Source organism: Chrysemys picta, chromosome 8 (genome assembly GCF_011386835.1).
Source record: "Chrysemys picta bellii isolate R12L10 chromosome 8, ASM1138683v2, whole genome shotgun sequence".
Lineage (NCBI taxonomy): Eukaryota > Metazoa > Chordata > Testudines > Emydidae > Chrysemys > Chrysemys picta.
In genome coordinates this window covers 45,339,527-45,352,756 of record NC_088798.1, presented here as the reverse complement: position 1 = coordinate 45,352,756, position 13,230 = coordinate 45,339,527, and the positions used below count along the sequence as shown (strand labels likewise).

Here is a 13,230-nt window from a genome sequence, read left to right as displayed (position 1 = left end):
AGACAATTGCCAAACTTCCCAGAAAATACTAGGATCTGAGGCCACAAGCATCTAAGCATGTGCTTAACTTTAAGCACATGTAGTGCCATTGACATCAAACTAACCAGATAGATTTCAAGTAGTAATAATCTTTCTTAGTGTGAGCCATTCAGTAGCAGCAGCAATATTAGTGTGACACTGTCCCAGACTGAAATTCTTCCTATTAACTCTGCCCCAGATGAACACTGAAAATATCCTGAGATGTAAAAAAGAAGGTTTCAATGAAGATATGACTTTTATCAAAAAGCTAAATGATGGTGACAAACTGTGATTCTAACCCCAAATATATATGTTAGCTGCTATCGGTACAGACCTAGAATAAGAACATTGCAGAGATTTAAGAACTGATGTCTTCAACTTTTGTTGTGGTTGCCTTTATATATGCTCCCATGGCTCTTAGTATTCCCTTGTATTGTGTGTATATCTGCTTTCACATAAGCTTATCCTTTCAGGCTCATGTATCTCTGCTTTCCCTGGAACTCTATTTCCTCAGTGCACAAAATGCTGAAGTGAAAACAAACCCCAAACAAGACAAGGTGTGTGGTAAAACTAGATCCCTTAGGTATATCTTTGGTTCACAGTGAGGCACAAGATGCCCTTGTTCTTTCAGCTGCCTGAGGACTCCAGTATGACTGCAGCACTTCGGGCTAGATCCACAAAGGGGACTTAAAAATCCAGCACAATGAACAAGGAGCCACCTAAGCCAGAATTCCCCATTGCCCAGTAGTTCAGATAATTACGCAAGCAACATAGGTTCAACTCTCTGCTCCACATCAAGATCTGGTCTTGGGGCTCCACCTACAGGGTGTGTGCTCTAGGGTATAATGGCACCACCACCTAGTGGTGTGTGTTTTATGATGAAGCACTGACCTGACTTAGGTGACTAACTTCAGGAGAGAGTTTACAACTGGAGTAGAGAAAGGTGCCCAGCTCCCACTGAGGGGCAAGGCTTAGGCCACACCCTTGTCATTGGCATTCCCCACTGTCTGGTTGACGTGCCTCCTTGCTCATCATTCTGGCTTTTGTGAATCCCAGTCTAAAAGTATATCTACATTGGGAAGTATGATGCCCAGATCACATTGAGGTACCATGCTAGCTCTGCCCAACCTGGTACCTAAAAATAGCAGTGTGCTGCGGCAACACCTGCGGTAGCTTGGGCTACCCACCCGCGTAGGTAGTTAGGGATGCACTAGGATTGTACTCAGGGCAGCAAAGCTGAGCTGCTGACTGACTGGTGCTAGCTTAAGTACAGGCAGGGCAGGTATGTCTATGCAATCTGGAAATCACATATCCCAGCTCAAATGCAGACATACTGATAGTTGCCTGACTCTCCCTAGGCATTGAATAGGGAGCATGGGCACCTAAGTTAGGACTGTGGAATCCACTAGGAGAATCAGTAACATAACTGTTGCAATAATGTGAAAAACTGCAGCGTTCACACCATTTTGGGGAAAATAAGTGTACATTTTTTCAGCTTGTCTAGTGTAGGTGTGTGCCTGTTTGTGTTTGCCAGAGGTCCAGAGTTTGGTCCATTCACTATACAGAGAATCCCATCAATATTCACTTTCTCTTTATTAATTTGTCATTCTCACGTGTGTGGATTCTGATAAGCTCATCTCTGTCACAGGACTGGTCTAATTTCCTGTTTATGTATACAGTGGGAGATAAGAATCGACAATTTATTCACACAATGGGAAACACATGTACCATGTTCCTATTCAAATGAGCAGCAGACTTTCATCTTTGTGTCCATTTTTCAACAAATCCTAAGATTAATGATCTGAAGGATGGCGTGGACTGCACTCTCAGCAAGTTTGCAGGTGACACTAAACTGGGAGGAGTGGTAGATATGCTGGAGCGTAGGGACAGGATACAGAGGGACCTATACAAATTAGAGGATTGGGCCAAAAGAAACCTGATGAGGTTCAACAAGGACAAGTGCAGAGTCCTGCACTTAGGATGGAAGAATCCCATGCACTGTTACAGACTAGGGACCAAATGGCTAGGAAGCAGTTCTGCAGAAAAGGACCTAGGGGTTACAGTGGACGAGAAGCTGGATATGAGTCAACAGTGTGCCCTTGTTGCCAAGAAGGTTAACGGCATTCTGGGCTGTATAAGTAGGGGCATTGCCAGCAGATCGAGGGACGTGATCGTTCCCCTCTATTTGACATTGGTGAGGCCTCATCTGGAGTACTGTGTCCAGTTTTGGGCCCCACACTACAAGAAGTATGTGGAAAAATTGGAAAGAGTCCAGCGGAGGGCAACAAAAGTGATTAGGGGGTTGGAGCACATTACTTATGAGGAGAGGCTGAGGGAACTGGGATTGTTTAGTCTGCAGAAGAGAAGAATGAGGGGGATTTGATAGCTACTTTCAACTACCTGAAAGGGGGTTCCAAAGAGGATGGATCTAGACTGTTTTCAGTGGTACCAGATGACAGAACAAGGAGTAATGGTCTCAAGTTGCAGTTGGGGAGGTTTAGGTTGGATATTAGGAAAAACTTTTTCACTAGGAGGGTGGTGAAGCACTGGAATGGGTTACCTAGGGAGGTGGTGGAATCTCCTTCCTTAGAGGTTTTTAAGGTCAGGCTTGACTAAGCCCTGGCTGGGATGATTTAGTTGGGAATTGGTCCTGCTTTGAGCAGGGGGTTGGACTAGATGACCTCCTGAGGTCCCTTCCAACCCTGAGATTCTATGATTCCTTTCCACTTTACTTGAGGTTGGAGTTGTTAATTAAAAAAAAAAAAGTACAAATAACAGACTTTTTAAGAAGAATGCTAAGTGAAATATACAAATATTTAATTTTTAAAAAGGAAAAATAATTAACGCTCTGTGTGACTTTAAACTTTAACCACAGAAGTCAATGTACTCTATACAACTGTGCTAAAGATGACGGGATAATTTTTTGGTTGCATCGACTAAAACATTTGAAAGAATAATGATCAACAGCTAATAGTGATGTGTAGACCTCAAAAAGGCTCAGTGCATATCCCAAATTTACTGGTGTGGCAATTGGGCTACAAGTCTCCCAAGATTAAGGTTCCTGGTGAGACTTCCAGGAGTTCCTGATTTGGGCCAGAAGGCAATATTGCTACTTTCTGTTTCAGCAAGTAGGAAGTATGTAATTCAGGAAGTCAGAAATATACAATTTCCCTTTCCAAATATCATAAAATGCTCTAGTTTGATTTGAGTTTGAACCTCTTTGCCCATCTGTTGTTACTATTTTATGATTGGTTTAAAATTAGTTTAAAAATATACATTGTGACCAAAGGTAAAAGATTATGTGTATCAGTTCAGTCACACTAAGCTAAAATACTGACAAAAGGATATAATGTGTGAACATTACGATTAATTGGTCAATGTATTTTGATCCTCAGCTCTGGGTTAAAATTATCTGCTTGATGCTTCTTTTTATTCATCCTGAAATACCTGTCAGAGAGAAAACAAATTCTAGAAAATCAGTTTACTACATGTCAATTTTTTGAAACAACACAAATCCCCTATTACAGAAAAAAGAATATTGATTTCAACACAACTGCATTAAGTTCACATTGGATCATTTTAACCACCTTTGTAAAGTAAATGGAACAAACTCCATCAGATGCAATTGCTGTTACCCTTGAACTGGAGAGATCAACTACTTTTCATATTAAAAACAATTTTATATGAAGTGGAACATAAGCACAAACAACCATACACTGATGTCACAGATATTTCTGTATTTCAACAGTATCCATGGTGTAGCTACTAGCATTGGAAAATGATGGATTTTTGGAGCAGGGATCCTCATCCTGTTTAATCCCATGACTCCATATCAGCTACTTCCACCCAGACCTCCTCATATGTATGCATATTATTTTCTTCTGTTCCTATAATGCTATAAAGGAAGTGACATTTCTCATAGCAATTTACAAGAAGTGGTGTGGGAACTGATACAGTGATATAGTCATCCTAATATGGGAGGAAGATCTGCAATTATAATTCTTCTCTAGCAGAAGAAAGGAGAACAAGAACGATATAAGACAAAACAAATCTTTTCATCAAAAGGATCTTTCCATCTTCAGGGAGTTGGTAGGTAAAAGCCCATAGGAAGTGAGTCTAAATGGAAAAACAATTGAAGACAGTTGACAGTTTTTCAAAGAGACATTATTAAGGGCACAAGAGGAAACTATCCCACTGCGTAGCAAAAAGAGGAAGTATGGCAAGAAACCACTCTGGCTTAGCCAGGAGAGCTTCAATGATCTTAAAATCAAAAAAGAGTCCTACAAAAAGTGGAAACTAGGTCAAATTACAAAGGATAAATATAAACAAATAACACAAGAATATAGGGACAAAATTAAAAAGGCCAAGGCACAACACGAGATCAAACTAGCTAGAGACATAAAGGGTAACAAGAAAACATTCTACAAATAAATTAGAAGCAAGAGGAAGACCAAGAACAGGGTAGGACTGTTACTCAATGAGGGATGGAAATAATAACAGAAAATGTGGAAATGGCAGAGGTGCCTAATGACGTCTTTGTTTCAGTTTTCATCAAGAAGGTTGGTGATGTCTGGACGTCTAACATACTGAATGTCAGTGAAAATGAGGTAGGATCAGAGGCTAAAATAGGAAAAGAACAAGTTAAACATTATTTACACAAGTTAGATATCTTCAAGTCACCAGGGCCTGATGAAATGCATCCTAGATTACTCAATGAGCTGACTGAGGAGATATCTGAGCCATTAGCAATTATTTTTGAAAAGTTATGAAAGACAGAAGAGATTCCAGAAGACTGGAAAAGAGCAAATATAGTGCCAATCTATAAAAAGGGAAATAAGGACGACCCCGGGGAATTACAGACCAGTCAGCTTAACTTCTGTCCCCAGAAAGATAATGGAGCAAATAATTAAGCAATTAATTTGAAAACATCTAGAAGATAATAAGGTGATAAGTAACAGTCTGCATGGATTTGTCAAGAACAAATCATGACAAACAAACCTGATAGCTTTCTTTGACAGAGTAACAAGCTTTGTGGATAGGAAGAAGGTAGATGTGGTATATCTTGACTTTAGTGAAGCTTTTGATGCGGTCTCACATGACCTTCTCATAAACAAATTAGAGAAATGTAACCTAGATGGAGCTACTATAAGGTGGGTGCAAAACTGGTCGGAAAACCATTCCCAGGGAGTAGTTATCAGTGGTTTATAGTCATGCTGGAAGGGCATAAAGGACAGTTATCTGTTCCATAACTGGCGTTCTTCAAGATGTGTTGCTCCTGTCTATTCCACAGTAGGTGCGCGTGCTCACCACGTGCACCGGTGCCGGAAGTTTTTCCCTTAGCAGTACCCGTAGTGGGGGAGTACCACTGCGACCCCTGGAGTAGTGCCTCTATATTGCGCTATAAGGGGAGCTGCGCATTCCCTCCACCCTCAGTTCCTTCTTGCCAGACAACTCCGACAGAGGGGAAGGAGGGCAGGGTGTGGAATAAGCAGGAGCAACACATCTCAAAGAACACCAGTTACGGAACAGGTAACTGTCCTTTCTTCTTCGAGTGATTGCTCCTGTGTATTCCACAGTAGGTGACTCCAAGCTATATCTGATGGAGGTGGGCAGGAGTTTAAAGGTTATCGGGTCGGAGTACCTCCCTACCAAACCCGGCGTCGTCCCGTGCTTGGGAGACGATCACACAGTGTGAGGAAAAGGTGTGGACAGAGGACCACGTGGCAGCCCTACATATGTCCTGGATAGGGATGTGGGCTACATAGGCGGCCGACGAGACCTGAGCTCTCATGGAATGGGCCTTTACGATAGGTGGCGGGGGAACCCCTGCCAAGTCATAACACGTGCGTATGCATGAGGTGATCCAGTGGGAAAGGTGCTGGATGGCAGGGCCGACTCCAGGGCTTTGGCCGCCCCAAGCAGCCAAAAAAAAAAAAGCCGCGATCGCAATCGCGATCTGCGGTGGCAATTCGGTGGGAGATCCTTCGCTCCGAGCGGGAGTGAGGGACCGTCCGCCGAATTGCCACCGAATAGCTGGACGTGACGCCCCTCTCCGAAGCGGCTGCCCCAAGCACCTGCTTGCCAGGCTGGTGCCTGGAGCCAGCCCTGCTGGGTGGAGACTGGTTGCCCCCTCATACGATCGGCCGATGCAACGAACAGTTGCAAGGATTTCCTGAACGGCCTGGTCCGGTCCAGGTAAAAGACCAGCGCCCTACGTATGTCTAGCGTGTGTAGGCGGCGTTCCTCATTGGAGGAATGGGGCTTAGGACAGAGTACCGGTAGGAAGATGTCCTGTTCCATATGGAAGGCAGAGACCACCTTGGGGAGAAACGCCGGGTGTGGGGCGAAGCTGGACCTTATCTTTATGGAAGACCGTATATGGGGGTTCCGAGGTCAGGACCCTAAGCTCCGAGACCCGACGGGCTGAGGTGATAGCCACCAAGAAAGCCACTTTTCAGGAGAGGTGGGACCAAGAACAGGTGGCCAGGGGCTCAAAGGGAGGGCCCATGAGACGGGATAGCACTAGGTTCAGATCCCATTGCGGGACTGGGGCCCTGGCATACGGGAACGTATGGTTCAGCCCCTTCAAAAAACTAGAGGTCATCTCATGGGAAAAAAACGAGCACCCTTGCACCGGAGGGTGAAAAGCTGAAATGGCCGCTAAGTATGCCTTTACGGAGGCCGGACCCAGGCCTTGGATCCTAAGGGACAGGAGGTAATCTAGGATAAGTTGGAGGGATGCAGATGACGGGGAAGCGCCCCGCTCTCCCGCCCACCTAGAAAATCTAAACCATTTGGCCAGGTAGGTCCATTGAGTAGATGGCTTTCTGCTCTCCAGCAGAATACGCCGGACACCCTGTGAACACTTTCCCTCCTCCTCGTTTAACCGTGGAACAGCCACGCTGTCAAGTGAAGAGTGGCTAGGTTGGGATGGAGGAGGCATCCCCTCTCCTGGGAGAGGAGATCCGAGCAAAGTGGCAGCCTCCATGAGGGGACCGTTAACAGTTGCAGGAGGGTACCGTACCAATACTGGCAGGCCCAATCCGGGGCTATGAGTATGATCCTGGACCTGTCTGTCTTTACCTTCTGAAGGACCTTGCCTATCAGTGGAAACGGTGGAAAGGCATAGAACAGCTGGCCAGACACCGGAGGAGGAATGCTTTTGAGAACGCCCCCCCTTTCCACCCCTGCCCTGGAGCAGAACTGGGGGCAGAGACGATTCTGGGTGGTAGCGAAGAGGTCTACCAGGGGAGCTCCCCACATTCGGAAGAGTTGCCGGGTAACCTCCCAGTGGAGTGACCAATCGTACTGGTGGGAGAAGACCCTGCTGAGGGGATCAGCTCACGTATTGCATGTGCCAGGTAGGTGAAAAGCCCTCAGAGAGATATTGTGCGCTATGCAGAATTCCCATAGGTCCAGGGCTTCCTGGCACAGGGCCGAGGAGCACGTGCCCCCCTTGCCTGTTGATGTAAAACATCGCGGCTGTATTGTCCGTAAGGACTCTGACCACTTTCCCCCCAGGTGTAGACTGAAGGCCATGCACGCCAGGTGCACCGCCCTGATGTTTATGTGCAGGGACAATTCCGCAGTCGACCATCTGCCCTGGGTTTGGAAGCTCCCCGCATGGGCTCCCCACCCCAGGTCTGAGGCGTCCGACACCAGATCTAGTGTGGGGGGGGTCTCTCGGAATGGGATTCCTTGTAACATGTTGGCTGGGAGGGACCACCATTGCAGGCCGGCCACTACGTTGGGGGGTAACGTGACAACCTTGTCCAGGCCATCCCTGGCTTGGGAATATTGGGAGGCCAGCCAGAGCTGGAGGGGCCTCATTCTGAGCCTGGCATGTCACACCGCGGAGGTGCATGCTGCCATGTGGCCTAAGATTTGAAGGCACACCCTTGCCGTCGTCACGGGGAAGGCCGTGACTGAGGCTATGAGACTTGCGAGCGTCTCAAACCTGTCTCGGGGGAGAGAGGCTGTGGCCACCACCAAGTCTAACAGCGCTCCTATGAAGTGAATGTACTGAACCGGCACTAATGTGGACTTGTCCTTGTTTACCACTAGGCCTAGACTCTCCCATGTGGCCAGTAAGAATTTCATCTGGCCTGCACCTGGGACCGAGACTTGCCCTGGAGCAGCCAGTCGTCCAGGTAAGGGAAAATTTGCAGCCCGTTCCTCCTGAGGTGGGCTGCCACTACCGCCATGCATTTGGGAAAAACCCTGGGGGCCGTGGAGAGGCCAAAGGGGAGGACCATGAACTGGTAGTGGTCCTGCCCTACCAGGAAGCAGAGGAAGCACCTATGACCCTTGAAAATATGGATGTGAAAATATGCATCCTGGAGGTCCAGGGCTGCGAACCAATCCCCCGGGTCTAGGGATGGAATAATAGAGGCCAGGGACACCATGCAGAACTTGTAATGGACCATAAACTGGTTGAGGTTCCGTAGGTCGAGAATGGGCCTGAGCCCGCCCTTTGCCTTCGGGATCAGGAAATACTGGGAGTAAAACCCCTTGCCCTGGAATTCCCGAGGTACTTTCTCCACTGCGCCCAGGATGAGAAGGCGCATCACCTCCTGGTCTAGCAGGAGTACGTGCTCCAGATCCCCGGGAACCTCCGGGGGCAGGGGGCGGAGCGAACTGCAACATGTAACCCTTGGAAATGGTGCTGAGGTCCCATTGGTCCGACGTTATATGGGACCATTGCACTCGGAAGGCAGATAAACGGTCGCAGAACACAAACTTTATTAACTGGGGGGGCTTCCCTGGCAACAGGCCAGGTGGCCCCCAGCAGAGTCAAAAGTGCCTCTTCCCCTGCCTCTTGCCCTTGGCGGGCCCAGGTCGAGAGGCCGAGCGGGACTGATGCTGGGATCTGCGTCTCTGCTCCCTCAGCCTCTTAGGCTCATATCTGCCTCTAACCGGAGGAACTGAGGACTGTGACCTGGGTTTGTCCTTAGTCGGTGGGACATGTAGGCCCGGGGTTTGCAAGGTGGTGCGGGAGTCCTTCATCCCGTAAAGACGGCTGTCTGTCTGATCCGCAAACAGGGCCTTCCTGTCGAAAGGCAAGTCCTGCAAGAGGGACTGGGACTCCGCGGACAGCCCTGACAGCGAGAGCCACGATGCCCTGCGCATGGTAACAGTGGAGGCCATCGAATGGGCAGCTGTATCCGCCGCGTCCGAAGCCGCTTGGAGGGCCGTTTTTGCTGCCACCGCGCCTTCGTCAACCAAAGCTCTGAACTCCTTCTTATCCTTTTCCTGAAGATTCAAATTTTGGCAGAGACCCTCACAAGTTAAAATCATATCTGCTCAGGAGGGCTTGGTGATTTGCCACCCTGAGCTGGAAGCTTGCCGATGAATAAACCTTCCTGCCGAAGATATCCAGTCTCCTAGCGTCTTTATCTTTGGGGGTGGGTGCGGGTTGGCCATTCCTCTCTCGGTGGTTTACCGACTCCACCACCAGAGACTTCGGGGCCGGGTGAGAGTACAAATATTCGTGCCGCTTTGCTGGCACAAAGTATTTCCTCTCCGCCTTTTTAGAAATAAGCGCCAAGGACAAAGGGGCTTGCCAAAGTGAAGTCAAAATATTGGCCACCCCTTGGTGGAGAGGTAGGGCCACACGGCCCGGTGCCGAGGAGGACAAGATGTTGAACAAAGTTTCTGATGGCTCCTCCATCTCCTCAGCCTGGAGCTGGAGGTTCAAGGCAACCTGCCTAAGGAGCTCCTGGTGAGCTTTAAAATCCTCCTGTAAGGTGAGTGGTGGCACCGCAATAGATTCTTCCGGTGCCGGTGACGGGAACGGATCTGCCCACAGGACATCAGATGGTGCCGGTGGTTCGACCCCCAAGTCCGAGCCCAGGTACAGTGCCACTGTCTCGGTGCCCGGTGCCCTCTCACAGTGCCGAGGTGGGGCCGTCGAGTGCACCTGCGATGCACCTGCTACCGAACGGGGTCTCGCTGGTGCCGGCAGTTGGGGCCAAGGTGCCCACTGTCACCACTGCCCTTGCCAGGGTGCCCCTTGCCAGTGCCCCACTTGGGGACCTAGCGGAGCCGCCTGATCATGCGGGACGGCACAGCTTGGGGATGGGTGGCTGGGTGCTGAAGCCGAAGTCGCCGAAGAGCGCACGGTGCCGTACGAGCGACGGGAACGTCCATGGCCGTGTCAGTGCCTGCCTCGAGATTTAGATCTCGATGAGGAAGACCTATACCCGTCAGAGGTACTGCGTCCAGAGTCCCCACGGTGACCATGGCTACGACGCCTCGGTGCCGGTGCAGGGGTGCTCCACAAACGACGTCTGTCGGAGCGAGCACTCGATGTGAGCGTCAGTCCCGATGTTGTTGAGACCTGCTCCTATACCTCCAGTAGGAAGAGGAGCATCGACGCCTCTTGTCTCGGTGCCTGCGACCCCTCCAGGTAGTAGAGGACGCTCGGGACTCCCTCTCAGGTGAAGAGGCCAATGGCGTGGGGGTCTGACGCGGGCTACGAGTTGGCCCCGCCCAGGTAGGCACCTCATCCTCGGAGCGGGGGCTATCCCGGACCGTGGAGGGTTGATGAGCTCCCAGCGGCGACTTCCCTCGAGAGTGAGGGCCCATCTCAGGTGGCGTGCCCGGCACCAAAAGGGCAAGTATGTCACGCGCTGCCTGAGCTGCCTCCAGTGTCAACAGTATTCTCACCGCAGGAGAGGCACGCACGGATGGGACCAGACTACTCCGCTCAGCACGAGTCGGAGGTCTGGGTCCTGAGGGGGTTTGTGGGCTGCCCAACTCAGGTGCAGCCTCACCCCGTCCTTCTCTCGGCGCTGCTGAGTCTTCCCTTGCTTCTTAGTGGAGGAGCGGTGCCAACTGGTTGATGGGACATCGCTCCGCACCGATGATGCACTCGGCGCCATGTCAGGTCAGTGCGTCGGTGCCGGGGCCAATGCTGACTCCATTAGTAGGGCCCAGAGATGGATATCCCTTTCACGTTTCGTTCTCGGTTTGAACGATCTGCAAATTTTACAACGCTCACTTACGTGAGTCTCACCCAGACAGTGAAGACACTGAGTGTGTGGATCGCTCCTGGGCATAGACTGCGACAGGAGTCGCACGACTTGAAGCCTCGGCCATGGGGCATACCCCGAGCCAGGCAACTAACTAGAGAATCAAGCTATGAAGAAGAGTTGTACTATTAAGGCTAAAAGTGCTACAGTGGAGCTGGAGCACAAAGTTCCGACTACCTTCACTGGCGGCAAGAAGGAACTGAGGGTTGGGGGAGTGCGCAGCTCCCCTTATAGCGCGATATAGAGGCGCCACTCCAGGGGTTGCAGCGGTGCTCCCCCACTATGGATACTGCTAAGGGAAAAACTTCCAGTACCGGTGCACGTGGCGAGCACGCACACCTACTGTGGAATAGACATGAGCAACACAGCTCGAAGAACACCAGTTACGGAACAGGTAACTCTTTGCTCTTTTCCAGACTAAACAAACCCAATCACTGCGACCCCTGGAGTGACGCCGATATATCGCGCTATAAGGGGAGCCGTGCACTCCCCCCCACCCTCGGTTCCTTCTTGCCAGACAACTCCAACAGAGGGGAAGGAGGGCAGGATGTGGAATAGACATGAGCAACATATCTCGAAGAATGCCAGTTACAGGTAACTGTCTTTTCTTCTTCGAGTGCTTGCTCGTATGTATTCCACAGTAGGCGATTCCAAGCTATATCTGTTGGAGGTGGGTAGGAGTTCACGAGTTCCCGGGACACAGGACCGCTCTGCCGAACCCGGCATCATCCCTAGTTTGGGAGACAATCGCATAATGCGCAGTGAACATGTGAACTGAAGACCAGGTGGCAGCCCTACAGATGTCCTGGATAGAGACATGGGCTACATAGGCAACCGACGGGGCCTGAGCTCTTGAGTGCGCCCTGACGATCGGTGGCGGGGGAACCCCTGCCAGATCATAGCATGTGCGTATGCACATGCTGATCCAGCGAGAAAGGCAGTGGGTGGAAATAGGCTGCCCCTTCATACACTCGGCCAAGGCAACAAAAAGTTGCGAGGATTTCTGGAAGGGTTTAGTCCAATCCAGGTAGAAAGCCAGAGCCCTATGCACATTGAGCGTGTGAAGGCGGCGTTCCTCATTGGAGAAATGGGGCTTGGGACAGAGGACGGGAAGAAAGATGTCCTGTTCCATATGGAAGGCAGAGACCACCTTCGGGAGGAATGCAGGGTGTGGGCGAAGTTGGACCTTATCCCTGTGGAAGACTGTATATGGAGGTTCCGAGGTCAAGGCCCTAAGCTCTGAGACACGACAGGCCGACGTGATTGCTACAAGGAAGGCTACCTTCCATGAGAGGTGAGACAAGGAACATGTGGCCAAGGGTTCAAAGGGAGGCCCCGTGAGGCGGGACAACACCAGGGTTAGGTCCCATTGTGGTACAGGGGATCTAGCATATGGGAATGAACAGTCAAGGCCTCTCAGGAAGCGGGAGGTCATAGTATGGGAGAAGACCAAGTGCCCTTGCACCGGTGGGTGGAAGGTTGATATAGCCGCCAAGTGTACCCTGACAGAGGCGGGTGCCAGCCCTTGGGTCCTAAGGGACAGGAGGTACTCGAGGATAAGTGGGAGTGGTGCGGACGATGGGGAGACTCCCCGCTCCCCTGCCCACCTGGAAAATTGGGACCACTTTGCCAGGTCTGGCGTGTGGATGGCCTCCTACTTTCCAGGAGGACCTACCTGACTTCCTCAGAACACCTCCTCTCCTGCTCATCTAGCCACTGAGCAGCCATGCTGTCAGGTGGAGAGCAGCCAGATTGGGATGGAGGAGGCGGCCCCCGTCCTGGGAGAGGAGGTTCGGGCGTAGCGGCAACCTCCTCGGAGGGGCTGCCAATAGGTCCAGTAGGGTCCCGTACCAGTGTTGACGGGGCCAGGCTGGGGCGATAAGGATGATACGTGCTTTGTCTGTTTTCACTTTTTCCAGGACTTTGCCTATAACGGGAAATGGTGGAAAAGCATAGAAAAGCTGGTCCGACCACTGCAGAAGGAAGGCATCTGAGATCGCGTCCCTCCCCAACCCCTCCCCCTCCCGGAACAAAACCGTGGACAACGCCGGTTCTGGCGGGTCGCAAACAGGTCCACCTGGGGAATTCCCCACTCATGGAAGAGCCGTTGAGTGACCTCCGAGTGGAGCGACCACTCGTAATGGGGGGAGAAAACCCTGCTGAGGCAATCGGCCTGTGA

The 13,230-nt window shown here is 50.6% G+C and overlaps 1 protein-coding gene across 4 annotated transcripts in view; it reads right to left on the bottom strand.

Moving 5' to 3' along the window:
- Positions 1–2,814: 2,814 nt before the first annotated feature.
- LOC112059023 (complement factor H-related protein 3-like) overlaps positions 2,815–13,230 on the bottom strand; it is a 53,273-nt gene continuing 42,857 nt past the window's right edge. For 2 of the 4 annotated variants that reach the window (XM_065554419.1, XM_065554421.1), the window contains one exon: positions 2,815–3,465. In XM_065554419.1, the coding sequence (XP_065410491.1) occupies positions 3,452–3,465 (14 nt within the window). In that variant the 3' untranslated portion in view covers positions 2,815–3,451. Of the gene's footprint in view, positions 3,466–3,683; positions 4,135–13,230 lie in introns of those variants that run through there. The other 2 variants (XM_065554418.1, XM_065554420.1) reach the window with 2 other exon arrangements.